The following is a 21,860-nucleotide window of genomic DNA, read 5'->3' as shown; positions in this document are numbered from 1 at the left end:
GGGGCGATGGCAGCGAGATCTGAGGCGGCTCAAACCGCAACTCCCCAGGCCCAGGAAGATAAGTCAGGCCCCAATGCCCCAGCCAGGCCTCGTGTTTCTAGGCCTTCTGCGGAGGATCGCCCCTCCAGAGCCCTACAAAGGGATGAGCTTAGGCGTTCCAGGGCAATCGAGAAAGCGATTGAGAGGGCAGAAAAGAAGAAGGTCAGGGATCCCAGACCTAGATCTAGATCCCCCAGACCTGAGGCTCATAGTCATTCCCCTTCTGTCAACAGGGGGTTCAGCCCTTCTTCTCCCTCTTCCTCTTCATCCAGATCTGTTAGGAGTGAAGAACGGGGGGCTTCTCCCCCTCCCCCAACTTCCCCTGGGACAGGGGGCTTGGATAGAAATGATCCTTTAGAGGGCCCCTCTGCAGGCCCCTCCCAGGGTAGGAGATCCCACAGGGATTCAATTCCTCATGACTATGATTCTGATTATGACGAGGAGGATCTAGAACACCTCCCTGAAAATCTAAAAAGATTAATTTCTGCAGCCATTTCCAAGGGAATAGCTCAAAGAGACAGACCTTCCCGGCATAATAGGATTACTCCGTTCAGCAGGGCCAGGTCTAGGAATTCTTCCCCCTCCCTCATGAGCGAGGTCTCTTCTAGGGGGGAGGCCAGTCGTCAAGACGACTGGGGTTTCTCTGAGGAAGAGGATGCGGCCTCTGATCAGCCCACCTCTTCTAACTTATTCATTCAGGCCATGTTTAAACCCCTACTGAAGAAGGCTAGGAGAACCACCAAGGTGGGCACAGGGGACCCCACAGTGCCCCCGCCCAGGGATCCAGACATGGTGATGTTCTCAAACACGGCCACCAACAAGGAGGAGATCCCTGCTCCTCCTCTGTTCTTGGAGGTGGCCACCAGTCAGTGGGCCCGACCTTCGAATTTTTCCCCTCCTGGCAGCAATGATAGGCGGGCTTATAATATGGAGAAGGCCTTTTTACAGGCAATTCAACTTCCGGCTATAGACCAACCCATAGCTGCCCTGGTCTCATCCTCCCCGGTGGTCTCCGGGGATGCTGCGGACAAACTTAAGCCGGAGGATAAGAGGGCGGAGCTTACCCTGCGGAAAAATTATAAGGCTTCCGCTTGGGCAATGTGGGCGGCGGCTGCCGCCTCGTATTTTAATCGCACAACAGTGATGTGGCTCCGCCAACTCCAGGATCGTATCCCGATCCAGGATGATCGAATCCATCAAGACCTGACCAAAATTATGGCGGCCTGCCAGTATTCGGCCGACGCGACCTTGGATGCCATGCGTTTTGGCTCCAGCGCCTTGGCCACCTCTGTGGCCTCACGCCGGCTCCTTTGGCTTAGAAATTGGCAGATCGATAATAAAGCCAAATGGGATTTGATAGCTGCCCCCTTCACGGGTCCAAATTTGTTTGGGTCTGCCCTAGACCCAATTCTAGTGGAGAATAAGGACAAGAAAAAGGTAATGCCTACCTCCACTAAGAAATCCGAGACACGCAGTCACCCATATCGCAGGCCTCCTTTCAGAAACTATGACAGGGACCAGGAGTCCCGTTTCCAACAGTACAGGCAGGATAGGCCATCCAATAGACAAGGCTTCCAAGACCGCTCCAGATACCAGTCTCAGTCCAAGCGGCCCTTTCGCGGGGGGGGCGGCCGTCCCTTCCGCAGAGGGAAATGACTCAAATCCGAGTCATCCCATAGGCGGCCGCCTGGCGTTATACGCGGACAAGTGGGACCAGATTACAACAGACGGTTGGGTCCGGGCGACCATTCGCCACGGCCTAAGGTTAGAGTTCCTCTCCTATCCCCCGAGGCGCTTCAAAGTTTTCTCCCCATCCCGGGATCCGGAACGCCGTCATCTCATGGACCTCGCCGTTTCACACCTTCTGGAAATCAGAGCGGTGGAGGTCGTTCCGGAAACGGAGAGGGGGCGGGGCTACTATTCAAATCTATTTGTAGTCCCGAAGGCCTCGGGGGGTTGGAGGGCGATTCTCGACCTGAAGCGCCTGAATCAGTATCTAGTTTACAGGCGCTTCAAGATGGCCTCCCTAAAATCAATCTTGCAGGGCATTCGAAAGGGGGATTACATGGCCTCGGTAGACCTGACGGAGGCCTACCTACACATCCCCATCCTTCGGTCTCACCGTCAATTTCTGAGATTTTCCCACAAAGGCAGACACTATCAGTACCGGGCCCTGCCATTCGGCCTGGCCTCGGCCCCTCGGACGTTCACCAAAGTCCTGGCGGCACTGGCCGCTTACCTGAGATCCATCCCAGTCAGGCTCCAGTGTTACCTGGACGACATCTTAGTGCAAGCAGGGTCTCTTCCCAGGGCCAAGGCAGACCTCCAGCTGACCATCCAATGGCTCCAGACACTAGGCTTCTCAGTGAATTTCCCCAAGAGCCATCTATCCCCATCCAGACAGATTCTGCATCTAGGGACAGTGATAGATTCCCAGTCGGGGTGGGTCCGCCTGTCCCCAGACCGCTTAGACAGTCTGACGCAGTTGATCAGGTCAATCAGGACAAAAAGGTCCGTTTCCACCCTGACATTATCACGACTCCTGGGGAAGATGGTATCCTGCATAGGGATAGTTCCCTGGGCCCGCCTGCATCTGCGTCCCCTTCAGTGGGCCTTAATACCAGCCCAAAGGAGAATGTTGAGCAACTCTCTACGACCGCTTCGCTTAACGTCGGAAGTGAGACGCTCGCTCAAGTGGTGGATGTCCCCAGCATTGCGACAGGGGGCCTCTATTTGGGAGCCGGAGAGAGTACAAGTCACGACGGATGCGAGCCTTTACGGCTGGGGGGCCGTGATGGGGTCCGACATGGCCCAGGGACGTTGGACTGCCTCGGACCTCAGACACAATATAAATTGGCTCGAACTCAAGGCCGCGAGACTGGCCCTCCGGACTTTCAACCGCCAGCTACAGGGGCGACATGTCCTACTACTTACGGACAATGTAGCGACGAAAGCTCATGTAAACCGGCAAGGCGGGACTCATTCCCGAGCCCTCTGGCGGGAGGCACAGACATTAGGCCTATGGGCGGAGAGACACTTGGCCTCCATTGCGGCAGAACATATTGCGGGGACGTCCAATCACCAGGCAGACTGGTTGAGCCGGGCGACTCTGGACAACGGCGAGTGGCAGCTAGATCCAGAGTTGTTTCGAAAGATCTGCCTCAGGTTCGGCACCCCCCTTGTGGACCTGTTTGCCTCCCCCAGCAACACGCAGCTGCCGAGATTTTTCACCAGATTCAAGACCCCAGCTGCAGAAGGAGCGGATGCTCTCAGGACCCGGTGGCCTCCGGGTCTCCTCTACGCCTTCCCTCCCCTTCCCCTCATTCCCAGAACCATTCGGAAGGTAGTCACAGAGAGGGCTTCCGTCATTCTGTTAGCCCCATATTGGCCGAGGAGACCATGGTTTGCGGACCTGGTCCAGCTCTCGGTCGTAGATCCCTGGAGAATCCCTCCGGAAGAGGTAGTCTTGTATCAGGGGGTCTTAGTTCACCCAGAGCCGCAGTGGCTGCATCTGACCGCGTGGCTCTTGAGAGGGGATTGCTGAAACGGAGGAAGCTGTCATCGGGGGTCATAGCCACCTTAGAGGCAGCTAGGAAACCGTCCACAGTGAGGATCTATAACGCCACCTGGTCGGCCTTCGCGAAGTGGTGTAGCCCCAAGGGGGTGGATCCAGCCAAGGCCACGGTTCCAGACGTTCTAGAATTTCTTCAAAAAGGATTAGAGGATGGGTTGTCCCATAATACCCTCAGGCGACAGGTAGCGGCCCTAGCCACTATATTGGGAGGGGAGGGTCCCTCTACCCTCTCTCGCTCTCCGTTGGTGAAGAGGTTCCTTAAAGGGGCGGCCAACATCCGTCCGCCTCCGGTCCATAGGTTCCCTACATGGGACCTTACCATCGTCCTGAAGGCACTGACGGGGTCTCCCTTTGAACCGCTCAGGTCGGTCCACATGCGCCTCCTATCACTGAAGGTAGTATTTTTAGTGGCCATTACATTGGCCAGGCGTATCTCTGAGCTGGGGGCCCTTTCTGTTAGAAGCGACCTTTGCATGATTCACCAGGACAGGGTGGTATTGCGTTTAGATCCTTCGTTCATACCGAAGGTCAATACTCTGTTTCATAGGGCCCAGGAAATTGTCCTACCAAATTTTTGCCCCAATCCAACAAGGGAAAGAGAACAGGCGTGGCATCGGTTGGATGTACGCAGGGCCCTCCGTATTTATCTGAAACGGACGGAGGGCATTCGTAAGACCGAGGCGTTGTTTGTCTCGTTTCACCCAGGTTCCCTAGGCAAAAAGGTCTCGTCTTCAACTATTGGGAGGTGGATCAGGTTGGCCATCGTTGAGGCCTATGGAGCCTCAGGTAAATCTCCCCCGTCGGGGATTACGGCTCACTCTACTCGTAGTGCGGCCTCCTCAGCGGCCTGGGCCACAAGGGCGCCCTTCGAGGACATCTGTCGCGCAGCCACCTGGGCCTCCCCTACTCCTTTCATAAGACACTACCGCCTGGACGCTTATGCCTCGGCTGAGGCATCCTTTGGGCGGAGGGTTCTCCAGCGGGTGGTGGCCGATCCTCCCCCTGAGACCCAGTCTCCCCTCCCTGGGACGTAGCGTGGGTATGTCCCTTCAGTGACCCCTCCCTCCACTCTACTGGAAAAAGAACGTTGGTCTTACCTGAACGTTTTTTTCGGGAGAGTGGAGGGAGGGGTCACTCTCCCACCCTAGTTAGATAGACAGGGTCTGGGAGGGGTAGGATCGGGTGGCCCGGGGCGGCTTTCCCTTGTCTTCTTACATCATGCAGACGCTGACCTGACATCGCGGAAACTGGGAGCCAACGGGAGAAGCCGAAGGCTAAGAAGTTTTCTCTCAGTCAAATGGACCAATCAGGCTGTAATAACCCTTCAGTGACCCCTCCCTCCACTCTCCCGAAAAAAACGTTCAGGTAAGACCAACGTTCTTTCTCTGAACAGAATCTTAGCTAGAGGTTCTAGCTAACTTTTGCAAACCCCCAGCAGCCCAGCCCTGACTTTGCTCCTTCCTCTGTTTCCTTCAGTCTCCTGGAATACTGGCCATCCACTTCCCTAAAAAAGTGACTTACGACCATTGCAGCATCCCCATGGTCACATAATCAAAATTCAGATAGCAATAGCGTTTATACTTATATACCGCTTCCCAGTGCTTTACAGCCCTCTCTAAGCAGTTTACAGAGTCAGCATATTGACCCCAACAATCTGGGTCCTCATTTTACACACCTCGGATGGATGGAAGGCTGAGTCAACCTTGACCCTAGTGAGATTCAATCTGCCAAACTGCTGGCAGCCAGTGATCATCTGTGCCTGCAGTACTGCACTCTAACCACTGCACCTCTGCAGCTCATAGTAATGAGAAGAGGGCTCCACAGTCCTCCTTTGTTTAGGTTTTCATAGATCTAGACTTGATCTCCTGTTACCTTGATCTTCTCCCTCACCTAGTCTTGGTAAGAGAGACATTGGTAGAAAAAGAAAATTAACCTGGGAAAGCAGATTGGGAAATTTGGCCCAATCCTAAAGATAGCATTTTCAAACCGGAAATTAACTCATTTTTTAAAATCAGTTTGAAAATGTCAAGTGTGTAGTTACCATCATTCAAAAAGAGCTTGCACTTCACAAAGACAGGTTGTTTTTGTGGAATGTACGTCAAACAACTAATCAAAGGTTTGGCAACCATGGATACTGAGAAAAAAAAATGGCCAGAGCCTTGATTTGAAGAAAATTATAGATAGCTCTGCTTCTTGTCACAATGAAAGGTATGCCTGATTATTAGTAAGACAAATAAATTATCAGTCAACTTCCCCTAATTGCAGCAAATTCTTCATTTCTTTCAGAGTGCTAGAGTGATGTTTTCCCCTGTCTTTCTAGCCATTTGCTTCTCTGATCTAATGGGTTGGTTAGAGCTTCATTTATAGCTCAGCTAGATTTTCTAGGACTTTAAATGTAGGTTACAAATGAATGTTTCTCTTTCTCATTGTATTTATGCTCAGCCTAGTTGCTCACAAAGGTGCAACATAGTAAGTTCAGTTCAGTAAGTATTAATTCAGTCAGCTCAGTTTGATCTGCCACTTATTACTCAATATTTTATTACTTGATGCTTTATAAATTGAAACACCAGGGACTGAACCTGAGGCCTTTTCACTGAATTATACGCTCTTTCTAAGCAATGGATTTACACTACGTTTCTTACAATTTAATGTAGCTGCATTTTGGTGGTGGTGGTTATGATCTATCAAGTCAGCTCTGACTCCTGGTAACCATAGGGACAAGTTCCTGCAGTTTTCTTAGTAAATAGTTCACCAGTATTTTCTTAGGACTTAGAGAGAGACTGACACATAGTCACCCAGCTGGCTGTTATACCAAAGGCAGAACTAAACTTCAAAATCTTCCAGGTTCTAATCCAGCACTTTAACCAGTAGGTCAAACTGACTTCCTCTGACTCTACAATTATTCTTATTCTTTATGTTAGTCTTCAACAGGCTTCTGCTTAGGTCTGAAAAAATACCCAAAAGTTTTAGGAAATTCTAGTACACTGTTCAGAAAAGAAACATCTTCAAGCATTTGCCAAAAATTGGAAATAATTGTAAAAGACATACTGTAATTTCTAGAATCATTCAAGGGTCTAGATGTGAAAGGAAGATGGAAGCTTAGCACTGAGCTCTAGTAAGGACACAATCCTAGCAATCATATACCAAGTTGATGGTATCTGAAACAAACCTGGGACTTCTTGCTTATACTTGCTTCTACTGTATAACTTTGACTCACAATGCCCTTTGGGGCTATTTACTGTGTATTTATCTTACTATGTTTTCTTGACTTGAAAAATCTTTCGGCCCTGTGTCTTTTGATGAATATAAATCACTGAGTCTAAATGTTGATTTTAAGATGCTGAATTCTGATAGCCCTAGCTGCTTTTGGAGCTAATTTCCTCATTTCAGATTTGAAGCCTGCCTTTGGTTCAGCTGAAAACACCTCAAATATGTTGATTTCCCGTTGAGACTAATTGGAAAATCTCTGAGATAATTAATATCCTTGTCATAGCTCCCAGGGGTGAGAAGGTGACACAGTCAGTCGGTCCAGCGCATGCCAGGCAGAGAATCCCTGGGTGCTGATTTTTAGCAGTGCCCCCCACCAGCTGCAGTAGGACCCCTGCTTCTACCCCAACACTGAATGGTCTGTGCCCCCCCTACACCCAAGCACCTCGCACTTGCCCTGGTGCCACCCCAGGGGTAGCAGCTGAGCAAAGGAAGGAGAGGGGCCGGAGAACAAAGCGGGCATGGCATACCAGAGCCACCGCTTCTTTGCAACAGCCAGCAATGGAAGAGGCACCTCTTCCATCCTCAGCTGTTGCAAAGAACTGGCGGCTCTGGGTGCACCACACCCACTTCATTCTCTTTGAGAGCCGCTTTGCACCTTGTTTGCAAATCCACCGCTTGGAACTCACTGCCGGCCGTGCCCCACTGCTTGGCACTCCAGGCAGCTGGTGAAAGGTGAGCAAGAATCCCCCTCAGCATGTTTCTTGTCAATGGAAAAAGTGCTGAGAGCTCACCCCTGTCGCCCCACCCACCACTTGAAGGTCCGGTGGGGGGGTTGCAACGCTGGTAGCTTTGGGAGATGCTGACTGGTGGGGAGGGGGGGTTAGGCTAGTGTGAATGCTTACCTGTGTATAGGCAGGAGGAGGCAATTCTGTGGATGCATGTGGTGAAGGCAAGGCAGGATGAACGTCCGAGCGGGCCAGTTCAGGGGCGTGGCCAACCAGCCATCACTACTGGTTCAGTGACCCAGGCCCAATTACAACTACCGGTTCACCCGAACCGGTCCGAACTGGGAGCAACCCCCCTGTGATACATGCACACTATAAGTAAATGGTTAATTATTATTTTGAAATAAGTATCAATGTGTGTATAGGCATTCATTCTGTTCAATTTCTAAAACGGGTTAATTTTTGAAGTGGGGAAACTAAGGAGAGCAGATATCAGCTTGGCTTTCTTGTGTCATGGCTGTCAAAGTAAGTCTTATTTCTAATTAAAGAAAACCTGTTTGCTGTAGTTATTCCAGTTTGGTACAGTATGACATCTGGGTAGCATATTTCTTTTGTAATAGTGTTAAAAGTAAGCTGAGATCAATCACAGTGACAAGCATGTAACTTGCTTGGAGCCATCTACGATGCTTTCTTTTGATATATTGTTTTCCAAAAACTTTGTACTGAAAAGATCTTAGAACTTCAGTCTGTGAACAATTATACAAATCCTACTCTCCTTCACATACATTAGTTCAAAGGATGAGGAAATAATAGTCACTTCTGATTTGCAGCATTCATCTCAATGTTTAAATTATTTTCCAAATGAGAAAAAGCAGCAAATAAATGTACACTTGAATATGTCAATTAATTTAAGTTAGAGAGTTCATAACTAATGATAATGATGTGCCATTTTTATTCTAATATGCCATTGGATGTACATAAATTATAGAGTAAAAGATGCTCATTAATCAAAGGCACTGAGTAGTAGAACAGCCAAAATTTAGATGATTTTAGAAAATTCAGTAAATTAAAGTGAAGCTTAGGAAAGAAATAGTTGAAACATTATATATGAGGGCTTTTGAAACATACATGCAGTTTTACATAGATGTTTCAATAAAGGATGACAATATTTCATTACAATGGTCCATATATAATCAACATTTAGAGACCACTCATTCAAATGTCATAAATGTCATCAGCCCTTCAGTCCATTAATTAACTGGGCCATACATTTGTCTGTCCAACATTATTGTATGTCAAGATATATATTTTCCCAGAACTTAATAACTTTAGGACATTACAAAACCACATTTTAATGAAGTTGTTCAAATAAGCCATACTTTGAGAACTGTTGAAATTTTTGGCACTAAGGTTAAAGGTTTTCATGTATTAGTTAAAAGAGATATCTCATATTCCTATTTGCATATCAAATTGTTTTAACGGATATTTATAGAGACTAATAAGAGGCTTTTTTTGTTTTGTAGTATTTAGTGATCCTTTCTAACAACGATCCTAATTTCAGACTAAGGCTGGGACAGATGATAGCATTGTTTCTCTTCTTATTACCTAAGGCTCCAAATGATTGACACACAAGTAAATATGTGAAAATATGTGTTTTCTGATGGTCTTAGGCAACCCCTGTGAAAGGGTCGTTCAACCCCCAAAGGGGTCCCAACCCACAGGTTGAGAACCACTGATCTGAATTAATCTGGGATTAATCTGGAGTTAAAATAACACTGCACTACCAGTCTTTGACTTCTTTTGGGAAATGAATGTAATAAGGGTTGAATGGAAGATAAATTCTAAGGCTGTACTAGTGTAGATTAGTTTAGATATTCAAGTCAAAGGTCCAATCAAATTTTCAAATCAAACCAGCTTTCCAAATTCAATAGGATAGTTGATCTGAATCATCAAGTAAGATTCTTTAGAATCAATTCAGATAATTTTGTATGTACAACAACAATGGCTTTTTTGGCCGATCACTTCTGGTCCCCGAAGGCGACGGACATTGCCGTCCGCTGCTCATCTCTCCGGTGGGCTCCTTTTAGGAGCACAGGAGGTCTTGGAGGAACCACCTGCCATAGGGTGGCTTGCTGGAGCCCCTGGAAGCGGTGGCAGCCGTCGGGGGGTTTCCAGCCTCGCCTCAGAAGCCGGGGAGCGAAGGGGGGTGCATAGCACAGCTGTCGGCTGCCTGCGCCTTCGCCGAATGGATTCCAGAAGGAAATAATCAATTAGAAGTTGCAGTAGAAGTGCCAGAGGTGAGAAGTTTGCTCCAATTTCTTTTAACACCATTTAATTGATGAGCAACAGCTTTTTGCAAGTTGTGGATTCAATCTATTTGAAGTTGCAAGTTTGGAGGGGTTTTTTTTTCACCCTTCTCGGGTAAAGCGGCATTTGGACTATCTCTCGATCTCGGAATGGAGTGAGAGAGTAAAATGTTGAATTACCCACTTGTACTAACTATGTGAGAAAGATTCACATCACAATTGCAAGAAGTGATTCCTGAGTTGTTTTAAAAGCCTTATGGAAACTTTGGATGCTTTGCTCCCTGGTTCCCTGTGAAAGGGGGAGCCAAGGTGGCCCACTTCCGTCTTCTTCTTCATTCTTATAAATGAAACTAGCCTTTTGAAACTACCTTTGAATATATTTCTGGTTTTATATTATTATTACCTCCCGAAGGTCTCCTGGAGCCCCTCCCCCTGTTTTGTGGTCTTTCTGGATTTGGATTATTTGATTTTCTTCTTTTGGCTTGGAACTGTGACTAAGGATTAACATTCACTTCTGGCCTTGTCTGCCTTCTCGGCATCACCCAGCTGTGCACTCCACAGATGCCATTTCTTTTGTATAAGACTTACACTTATCTCTGAACTTAACAAATGGGGCCCAGAAAACCACCTCCTGGTAAGGCAGCCTCTGCGCCCACTTCCTCTACATCCAGCCCAATGACCCAACAGACAAAAATTTCATCATTCTTACAACAAGAAGGGACTGGAGAGAGTTCAAAGGACTTATCTGTTACACAAATGTTCCAGGCTCTTATGAAGGGACAAGAAGAACTGAAAAAAGAGGTGACAGATTTTAAAGAACACCTCAGAGATGTACAGCAGCAAACAACAGAAAATAAACAGTGGGTTGGTGTGCTGGAGGAGGGCGTGGTTGGGCTGAGAGAGGAGGTGAAGGCAACTCAGAAGGGGAATAGAGAATTGGAAAATTTCATGGTAAAGATGGAACTTGAAAGAATGTCCCTTTTTCTCAGATTCCAGAACCTACCCGAGACAGAAGATGAAGATCTTAAGGATACTATGTGTACAATCTTAGCAGAATATATTAAGAGAGATAAAGAACAGTTGTGGTGGGATATGGACCTGGTTTATAGAATCAATTCAGAATATGCCAGAACACATAATGTTCCAAGGGAAGTCCACGTTAAATTTCTTAGGAAGACCATGAGGGATGAGGTTTTGGGAGCCCAAAGGGGCGGACCATTAAAATATAAAGATAAAGAAATACCCATTCTTAAGCAAATTCCGGGAAAAAAAGAGAAAAGAGGAGGAAGTATTCCTCCTTATCAAAGGAATTATATAACAAAGGAGTTTGGTTTAGATGGTTATTGCCAGAAGGACTGGTGATCTTCTGGGAAGGAAACAGAATTAGAATCAATACAGTTGTGGAGGCAGAGGCCTTCATGAAAAAACACAGCACCCTCCTAAAGGACGAAACCATAAGAGGTAGTGAAAAAGGTGATAATACACAAGATCTGAGGGAGGGAGGGGCTGTGGCTCCGCCAGAGGACAGGGGGGAGGGAGCAATATTGAAAAGACTCAGGTCACAAAAATAAATGTATTTGAAATATCATTGTAATTGTTGATATATTAGAAAGTGGGAAAATAGATGATTGAACATATGGTTGATACAATGTATAACAAGATGCTGTTTCTGCTTATCTTTTACCTTTTTTTTCTTTCTGTAAAAGTTGTGAGATTTGGAGAGATTTCTACTTTCAGCATGATGTAGCTGCCAAAAATTTTTGTATATCCACCTACCCTTCCCTATAAATGTTTAAAAACCAATAAAATTCTTTAAAAAAAACAAAAAAAATGGCTTTTTCTAGATTAGTTTGGAAATCTTAATTAAATTAACCGAAACTGATGATTTGGTATGAACACCTGAATCAAATCAGATTTATTTTTCAAAGCAAATCAATATTCAAGTTGAATTTTCTCCAGGTTTTTCCCCTTTATTCATAATTTTTTTTTTCTGTTTGCATGCGGTAGTTGATGCTGTTTCTGGTATGATGATGCTATAATCAAAATACAGGTCGGGTAATATCATAGTTTTCTGCAAAAGGAATTATGGGAACTGGCTGTCTATGGAAGCACATAGACCAGGATGTTTTAGATGCCACTTGCATAGTTCCTGACTATTGGAATTTACAAGAGTTGTAATTCAAATCACCTGAAGTAGATTGCCTATCCCGATGCAGACAGTCATAGAATCATATAATTTATGAAAAGGTGGGGCATGCAAGAGCCTTAATGGTGGCACAGTGGTTAGAAATCAGTATTGCAAGCTAACTCACTGCTCACTGCCAGAGTTTGATTCTAACTGTCTCAAGGTTAACTCAGCTTTCCATCCTTCTGAGGTCAGTAAAATGAGAATCCAGATTATTGGGGACAATATGCTGACTGTAAACTGCTTAGAGGTGGCTGTAAAGCATTATGAAGTGATATATAAGCCTATTGCTATTTAGTCCAATGCCTGATCGATTGAGGAATCTACTAAATAAGTTTTTAAATCTTCAGAGAGATAAGCCACAGTTCTTATCTGCTGTGTTGGGAAATACATCCTAATATCCATTCTAAAGTGCCTTGTTTTCCATTTTACCTGTTGGCTATTGTCCTGTTTTCAGATTTAATAAAGAATTAAATCAATAATACACTGGAACCAGATTTTCTCAGCCAAAAGCATGATCATCTCAATATATTTTTTCTGCTTGAGACAGAGAAGTCAGCAGGATTGGGGTCTAATTCTAATTCAGCCTTAGCAATAAAAAGCATCTTCCCTTGCCCCCCGGAGACAACAACTGATTTGTGTAATGGAATGAACAAGAGGGATTTTCTGGCATGCACAATTTTGTCTTCGATGAGAAAGGGTTTATGGCTTCTCAGCAACTCCTATCTGAGACAATTGCCACACTCTCTCTAATTGTAGAACTGGCCCTGGCTACGGTCTTTACACTTTGCTTAGTCATAGAATTGTGAGTGTTAATGAGGAGGGTGGAGCATGTGTGAATACATAGGTTAACAGTGCTGATGGCAGTCTTATATCTGTCAAGATTCCATTTCATGTCATTGTTTCAAGGCCACAGGGATCGTTCCTTGCTAATTACTTTTATGGGCAGAATGCAGTATGTGGAAATTAATTATTCCTAAATATGGCAGGAGGCGTCTGTGCAGCATCTATGCAGTTTATAGTGAACTATGCTTCGTAGGGCAGCTTGCTGTTTAATTATAAAGGACCACAGAACAATATTGGCCTATGAATGAAAATTAATAATAACATTTCTCTAACTTGCTTCTGCTTAATGGTGTCCATCAGTGCCTCAGCTGATTGATTGCTTCTCTAAGTAGAAATGACAATGACAATATTAGTGGCAACTAATAGAGGACATTGCTGGAATAAAAGATATGTGCAGTTGTGCTTCTCTGAGAAATTTATTTATTATTTATTTTATTTCTTAGATTTTTAGACCGCCCCTCTCCCAGAAAGGGACTCGGGGCGGTGTACAGTCAATACAAATAAAATCAGTCATAATAATAAAATACATTTAAGATACATTTGGAGGGGGAGATAGGCTGTACTAAGAAATAAATATATTCTAATCCTAAAAACATCCCAATTAAAACCCCAAACCCAATTAAAATAAAATAAATCCCCGGGAGGTAAAATTAAGAAAGTGCCAGGCCAGCTGATTGAAATAGGTGAGTCTTTAACTTTTGCCGGAAGGAACGGAGGTCGGTGGTAGTTCGAATGTCTGGGGGGAGGTCATTCCAGAGGGTTGGGCCCATCACAGAGAAGTATCTACTCCTAGGTGTCGCCCGCTGGCATTGCCTAGCAGACGGCACCAGGAGGAGCCCCTCCCTGTGTGAGCAGATAGGTCGCAGGGACGTGTGTGGTAGGATGCGATCCTGCAGATAACTAGGTCCTATGCCATGGAGCGCTTTAAAGATGGTGATCAATACCTTGAAACGCACACGAAAGGCCACAGGTAGCCAGTGCAGCTCGCGCAGGAGAGGTTTTACGTGGGAGTAACGTGTACTTCCCATGATAACCCGCGCGGCTGCGTTCTGAACTAGCTGCAGTCTCCGGATGCGTCCCAAGGGAAGCCCCATGTAGAGGGCATTGCAGTAGTCCAGGTGAGACGTCACCAGCACATGAGTGACCGTGCGCAGGGCACTCCGGTCCAGTAGGGGGCGCAATTGGCGCACCAGGCGGACCTGGTGGAACGCCCCCCTTGCCACGGCTGCCACATGGTCCTCCATTGACAGCCGGGCATCGAGGAGGACGCCCAAATTGCGCGCCCGCTCCACGGGGGACAGTTGTTCGCCCCCTATGGCCAGCGATGGAGTCAGCTGGCTGAACCGAGGTGCCGGTACCCACAGCCACTCGGTCTTGGAGGGGTTGAGTTTGAGTCTGTTGTCCCCCATCCAGACCCCGACGGCTTCCAAACACCGGGACATCACTTCGACAGCCTCGTTGGGGTGGTTTGGGGTTGAAATGTACAGCTGAGTATCATCAGCGTAAAGATGGTACTCAACCCCAAAACCACGGATGATCTCACCCAGCGGCTTCACATATGCGTTGAACAGGAGAGGCGAGAGGACCGACCCCTGTGGCACCCCACAAGTGAGTGACCTCAGGGACGACCTCTGCCCCCCTGTCAACACACATTGCTTCCGGTCGGAGAGGTAGGAGCCGAACCACCGCAAAACGGTGCCTCCGACTCCCATCCCCTCCAACCGGCGCAATAGGATACCATGGTCGATGGTATCAAAAGCCGCCGAGAGGTCTAATAGGACCAGGATAGAGGAACAACCCCTATCTCTGGCCCTCCAGAGATCATCAACCAACGCGACCAAGGCTGTCTCAGTGCTGTGCCCGGGTCGGAAGCCGGACTGGCGTGGGTCTAGATAGTCAGATTCGTCTAGGTGTCGTGGAAATTGCTGCGCCACCACATTCTCAACAACCTTCGCCAAGAAGGGGAGGTTGGAGACTGGACGATAATTAGCTAGCTCCATTGGGTCGAGCGAAGGTCTCTTGAGCAAGGGTCTCACCACCGCCTCTTTCAAGGCGGTTGGTAAGTATCCCTCACCCAATGAGGCGTTCACCAGGCCCAGGAGCCAGCCTCGTGTCACCTCCCAGGCTGCCAGTACCAGCCAGGAGGGGCACGGGTCCGTTAAACATGTGGTGGGTCGCAGCCGTCCACGCAACCTGTCCAAATCCTCGGGGGCAACAGAGTCAAACTCCTCCCAGAATGGTCTCTCAAGACTCGCTGTTGGCGGCTCGTCTGGACCACTGACGGAGGTCCACCCGCTCCGGATCTGATCGATTTTGTCCTGAAGATATTCCCCAAACTCCTCTGCTCTACCCTGTAAGGGTGTCTCCCGCGCCCCCTGTGATAAAAGGGAGCGGGTCACCCTAAACAGGGCGGCAGGGTGGTTATCCGCGGACGCAATAAGAGCAGCACAATGTCTATGTTTGGCCGCTCTTATTGCCACAAGGTAAGTCCGCAAATAGGCTCTTACCTGTGTTCGGTCAGATTCGGAGCGTGAGGACCTCCACCTGCTCTCTAGACGTCTCCTGTGGCGCTTCATCACCCTAAGCTCCTCAGTAAACCAAGGAGCCCGGGTGGGTCGATGCCGCAGGAGAGGTCGCAAAGGCGCAACCCGGTCCAAGGCCCCAGTCGTCGCCCTATTCCAGGCAGTCACTAGGTCCTCGGAGCGGGAGCGGGACAAGGCTACAGGTATTGGCCCAAGCTCCGTCTGGAATCTATCAGATTCCATCAGGTGCCTGGGGCGGTACCAGTTTATAGAGTCTGGTTCCGCCTCCTCACGGTGGGGGATAGCGCCAGGGAAGTCCAGCTGGAGGGATGAGTGGTCTGACCATGACAGGGGCGTGATGACTAGATCCCCTATTCCCAGATCACTCGTCCACTGTTCAGATACAAAAATGAGGTCCAGTGTGTGGCCCCCTTCGTGAGTGGGGCCCTGCACTAATTGGGTCAGGTCCATGGCCGTCATGGAAGCCATGAACTCCCGAGCCACCTCGGAAGCCGCTCCCGTTGACGGCAAGTTGAAGTCCCCCATGACCAAAAGTCTGGGAGTCTCAACTGCCGTCGCTGAGATTAGCTCGAGGAGCTCGGGCAGGGCTGCTGATGCATAGCGAGGAGCCAAGTATACAATCAGCAAGCCCCACTGCCTCCCTGGGCCCCAGTTCACACCAAGGGACTCACACCCGGGTATCTGAGGGACAGTGAACTCCCTCGGCTCTAAACATTCCCGCATAACCACCGCCACCCCACCACCCTTACCCAGGGCCCGAGGCTCATGGAATGCACGGAAACCCGGTGGGCACATTTCCACGAGGGGTAAACCACCCTCGTGGCCCAGCCAGGTCTCCGTTATCCCTGCAAGGTCTAGCTCCCCCTCTGAGATCAACTCATTAATGAGGGGGGCCTTGTTGGTGACAGACCTTGCATTGCAAAGCATCAGCCGCAGGCCCTGGCTCTGTAGCACCTGTCCACCTAGACTGCAGGGGTTGGTACAAGCGACCGGGCGTAACCAGCAGCCACGGTCTCCCAACCGACCTTGGGATCTTATCCTGTCCTCGCATCCCCTCCTCCCCGCGACCGTTGTAATAGAACAACCCTCTGCTTTAGTGACCTTTATATTCCCCCCCTCCACCGCATCCCCGTCCTTCCTGGACTCACCTGTCTGTCCGGCGCTGGCTCTCCTCCCGGTCTGATTAGCCCTCCCCCCCACCCTGGAACCCCCTAAAAAAGATAAAAAACATTTTACTAAAAATCCCCTTAGCTTCCGGTTCCTGCACCTCTCGGGGTCCACGAACCCGTCCTCGAGGCGGGCCCTTGAAAGAGCCAAGGGCCAAGCCTGCGAGAGAGGGGCCTCCCGCAGGCGGAGCAAGTCTAACCTCAAATAAGTTATTATCGACAAAATTCCAGTAGGGGCTAAGGTGCTGTAGATGGTAAAAAAGTCAGTATGGGGGGGGGAGGTAGAAGGCATTAGTCCCATAAGTCAATGTCAATGTGGGGGGTAAGAGGCATTGTCCTGGATAATTCTTCAGTAATGAGTGGGGGGGAGAGTAGATGTCTAGATGATAAGATTGGACGGATGTGGCGATGATGGTAGAAATGGTAGAAAAAATGGGTGATAGCCCCAGCTGTAAAGTTGGTGATAACCCTCCATGGTCTTAGGTGGTCCTAGGTGGGGATAACCTCAGGAACAGAGATTCAGGGTCCTTGGTGGGTGGGGGGGGCAGTCTTGGCTCCAAATAACCATACTCCTAGGCAGCCTTCCAGCCTCTCCATGGTCATAGGCCCGGTCCATGGCCCTAGGCCAGATCTTCCAGAGGCCTCAGATGATCCAGGCCCCCTCAACCACCATAACCACCATCCTCTCCCACTCTGTCCTGGCTCCCACCTAAAGGATCCAGTAGTCCAGGCTCTCACCCAGTGCTCACCCAGCGTTCCAATGTTCCAAGCGTTGGTCTTCCGGTGTCTTCCCAACAGCGCCGGCCTCCAGGAGTCACCGGGAGCCGCCAGAGGATGATAAAAGCCTCAGCGAAAAGCCCTGGCAAGGCAAGGCCCTTGGCAGAGGCAAGGCAAGGCATTTTGCGAGCAGATCTTCTTTCAGCCTTTCCCAATCGGCTGCCTCGCCTCTCTGCCGTCCGCTCTGTCACTCCGCTTGTCTCCTCCGCCGGCGCGCACACCAAACGCTGAACGCTGTAACGTCGCCGCCATTCCTCTCCTGCTCGCACTCCCCAGCCTCTTCCTGCCTTGCGTCGATCTTCTGTGACCTCCCCTCGGTCACCGCGACCACCCTGGCGGACCAAAATGCGTCCGAAACCAGCCTGGGTGGTCGATGAATCCGACTCTCGGCCCTCCGGTGGCATGAGGGCCGGGAACAGCACCCATTGCCCCGTTGGAGCTCTATGGCGTCTCCCGGAGCTCAAGAGGCGACCGCCATTGCCGGAAGCTCCTCCTCCTCTCCAAATAGAAATACTTGGTTGTTTCACTATCAATATGTTGTCCATAAACACTCAATCTATTCTATACCTTAGTATTGTATTGTTTTGTATTGTTTTTTTTGGAACCTATGTATCTAAAGTAGAAGTCATATAAAGAGTTAGACTATTGAAATCAGTAGGATATATTTTGGGGCATAAGTACACATGGATACGAACTATAGGAAATTGTTTAATCTATTCATCCATCTATCCTTGATGGGTTTTTAAAATCATTGATAAATTTGCTTAGGCTCCAGACAGCAAGTAATATATTGGATCTTCTAAATATGGTCTTCCCGTTTCTTTAAATATTGAAGTCATATTTAGGACCAGACAGAAAGAAAGGAAAAACATAACATGATATACTGAATATGGTTATTGACAGATTCCTGCTGAAACCAATTAAGAGAACACTTAATTGGTTTTAACCCAGTTTAACTATTATGGATATCTCTAAAGGATTAAAAAATGCAGAATTTTTGCTTTCAGATTGCAGAATCTTGCTCCCATAATTTGGCAATGAGGGAGGCATCTGATATACTCAGCATTAAACAATGTTACCTTCATTATATAGACCTATGCATCTTTATCTGCCACATGTATGGACCACTAGAATCTGAACAAAGATCATATTCTGCCTGTAATAATAGTAACGGTGACATAGCCAAGGATTCGGCAGAATAGAGTTCCTAGATCAGGGCTGTCAAACTCTCAGCCCGTGGGCCAGATGTGTCATGTACTGGCCATGCCCACGCCCAGTTTAGCAAAGGGGGAAAAAGTCCCGATACATCATGTGGCACCAATGTGAGTTTGACACCCTTGTCCTAGATGGTAGCATACAACTCATTTTGTATGTTATAAAGCTGACTTGTACAACACTATTATCTGCTATAGTACCTAGATATTAGATATACTTTTCTGTTGCTCATTGTCACGTTTCATGTAAACAATGCCTACATCTGGGTATCTCCAGTAACATTCTTTTTCTAAACAGAAAATGCAAAATGCTACAACAGTTTTATCACTTTGTCTTAAATATCACCTAGTGTTACATAAACTGTGAGATGCAATTCAGAGATTATGAATAAGAAAAAGAACTCCTGGAGCTAAATGAATATTGAATAATAAGAAAGGACCTGTGAAGGATTTTAGTTAAATTCTGCAGTCTGAATCTCAAAGCCTAATAATCTCACTGCCTCTGGGCCAACAATAGGCAGTGGGCTTTTCTTGTTCTCACAACTAATTGCCATCGGATTAGCTGATTAGAGTTGAAGTCCAAGATCTCTGTGGAGGACCACCTTGCCTATCCCAGCTCTGCTCTTCCAAAACATCTGGGCAGGCAAAGAAGTTGATCATGTCACCCTTTTGCTTCTCCATCCAATCCCAATAGCCACACAAAGTAATTATTTTGGTGAAGGGAGGAAGCATCTTCCAAGCATTTCATGGAGGGAGAGAATGTCCTTAAACCTGAATTCTTGCTCTCTTGGTCTGAAGGGAAAAACTTGAATTGGGAGAAAGGTAAAACTGTCCAGTGGGTAGATTACATGCTGCCAAGTCTTATTCCCCACAGACATGAAAGTATTTGAAGGGAAAGGAAAATCTTTTGGTTCCATGAACATTTCCTGCAAATAGAGGTCCTTTATGATTACTACCCTGCAATTTTCTCTCCGTTTTTTCTGCCAAAGGAAATCCTGCTTTATTAATTAGGGACAGCAAAACTACAGAGATAAAATTTGGCCCCTGGTCTCTTAAACCTTGCTGTAGTTGATGGCATTTGTAGTTTTGAGCTTGAAGGTGGGTCTGAGCTATTGGGATGTTTTTAGCTGCATTCCCTTGATTTTTCTCTTATGTCTGCATTCTTGTAGCCACAGGGGTGCTGAAGTAGCTGAGATGAGAAAAAGGCAACAGTCCCAAAATGAAGGAACATCGGCTGTGTCTCAAGCTCCTGGAAACCAAAGGGCCAACAACACGTGTTGCTTCTGCTGGTGCTGTTGTTGCAGCTGTTCATGGTATGTCATGCCATCTCTTGAGTACCCTTTCCATATGTTATATGACAGCTCCAAACCATCAGTTGCCTGATGCAGAAACTAGTTGGGGGGGAGGGATGTTCTGCATATAAAAGACATTACACAAGTGTAGTGCTCATTTGGTGCTGATTTGTTGTGAAAAATGTCTATGTTTCCCTTGAGTTTTTGATGATTGTGACTTTTGTGTGATTCCAAAAATGTGATTAGTTGACAATCCAGATAATAGCAATGCTATCTCCAAGAATACCTCCATATCTGAAAAAGGAGGCTTCATTTGGGTGTTTTCACACTTGGTATATAACTTGGCTTTATTCATTGTTATTGTGTCAAAAAATAGATAACTTGTAAGGTGCCTTAAAACCTAGGGTATTTGATCAATTTTCCTTCTATGCTCTTCTTAATATCGCCATGTTTTCATAAAATAGGGACATGGTGGCTCAGTGGCCAAGACGCTGAGCTTGTTGAACAGAAAGATCAGCGATTCAAATCATTAGAGCCGCGTAATGGAGTGAGCTCCCGTTACTTGTCCCAGCTTCTGCTAACCTAGCAGTTTGAAAGCATGTAAAAATGCAAGTAGAAAAATAGGGACCACCTTTGGTGGGAAGGAAACAGTGTTCCATGTGCCTTTGGCATTTAGCCATGCCAGCCACATGACCAAGGAGATGTCTTTGGACAGCGTTGGCTCTTCAGTTTTGAAACTGAGATGAGCACCACCCCATAGGGTCGGGAACGACTAACACATACGAGCATTTTTACATGCTTTCAAACTGCTAGGTTAGCAGAAGCTGGGACAAGTAACGGGAGCTCACTCCATTACGTGGCGCTAATGATTTGAATCGCTGATCTTTCTAAAGGGGAACCTTTACCTTCACCTAACTCCCACTGAGTTCTCACAAAGAAAGGGAGAAAGTTTGGATCTAGCTTAAGAATCATATGCTATATTTTCTGACTTTTGAAAGGATTCCAATTTTGGGGGTACAGGTGGGGTTGGATAAAGGAATGAGAAGGAACAGAGAGAAAGCCAGTGCATGTTGGATGAAAGGTACATATAAGCAGGATCATCCTGTTTATTACTGTTTGATAATTTAATGAATGTATTTATAATCTGAAAACATTCAAATTCCACCAAGATTCTTCAACTGGCAAAAAGCCATCATTTTAATGGGGATAGGGCCAGGAAAATTGTTGCTACTCAGCTCTTCCTAAAAGAATCACCAGCTCAGGAAATCTGAGGCTGAAATCAGTGTTTATTTTCTGTTTTTAAAATAACCTCAGCTAATCATGTGATATTTCCAGTATATCCAGGGTGCCTGTCACTAAAGCATATAAAACTTTAATGTAACAAGATTTATATGCATGTGAAACAGTCCAGCGACATCAACAGGGCTGTATGAATTTATACAGCTACTTCATTTGCTGAGGGGTTCCATACAGCTGACATAACCTTCTCTCTCTCTCTCTCTCTCTCTCTCCCTCTCTCCCTCCCTCCCTCCCTCCCTCCCTCTCTCTCTCTCTCTCTCCCCCTCTCCCTCCCTCCCTCCCTGCCTCCCTCCCTCTCTCTCTCTCTCTCTTTCTCCCCCTCCCCCTCTCCCTCTCCCTCCCTCCCTCCCTCCCTCCCTCCCTCCCTCTCTCTCTCTCTCTCTCTCTCTCTCTCTCTCTCTCTCTCTGAAATTCCATTTCCAAACTTTCTTTGCACTGTAGCACTGGGACTGGTAAGCTGCAGCTTCCAGCATAATTTTACAGCTCTCAGCCCAGTTTTGAAAGACCTCTGCCAAAAATCAGCTCAGAGCCCTGGCAGGAGCAAATTGTTCCTTCTCTAGAAGTCTCTTGGTTGGGGAGGGAGGGAGCGAAGGGATTGACGGAGAAGGGAAAAGGGAGTAAAAACTGAAGTTGGAAAATGAGAGAAAGAGAGTCGGTATGGAGCAATGGTTAAGGCACCAGGCC

At 47.3% G+C, this 21,860-nt stretch overlaps 1 protein-coding gene across 4 annotated transcripts in view; it reads left to right on the top strand.

Moving 5' to 3' along the window:
* RGS17 (regulator of G protein signaling 17) overlaps positions 1–21,860 on the top strand; it is an 86,008-nt gene that overhangs the window by 32,373 nt on the left and 31,775 nt on the right. For 3 of the 4 annotated variants that reach the window (XM_081941390.1, XM_081941387.1, XM_081941388.1), the window contains exon 2: positions 19,755–19,898. In XM_081941390.1, the coding sequence (XP_081797516.1) occupies positions 19,780–19,898 (119 nt within the window). In that variant the 5' untranslated portion in view covers positions 19,755–19,779. The remainder of the gene's footprint in view (positions 1–19,754; positions 19,899–21,860) is intronic. The other variant, XM_081941389.1, reaches the window with a different exon arrangement.

Source organism: Natrix helvetica (assembly GCF_964273705.1).
Source record: "Natrix helvetica genome assembly, chromosome: 2".
Classification (NCBI taxonomy): Eukaryota; Metazoa; Chordata; class Lepidosauria; order Squamata; family Natricidae; genus Natrix; species Natrix helvetica.
This window is presented reverse-complemented; position numbering and strand designations above follow the sequence as displayed.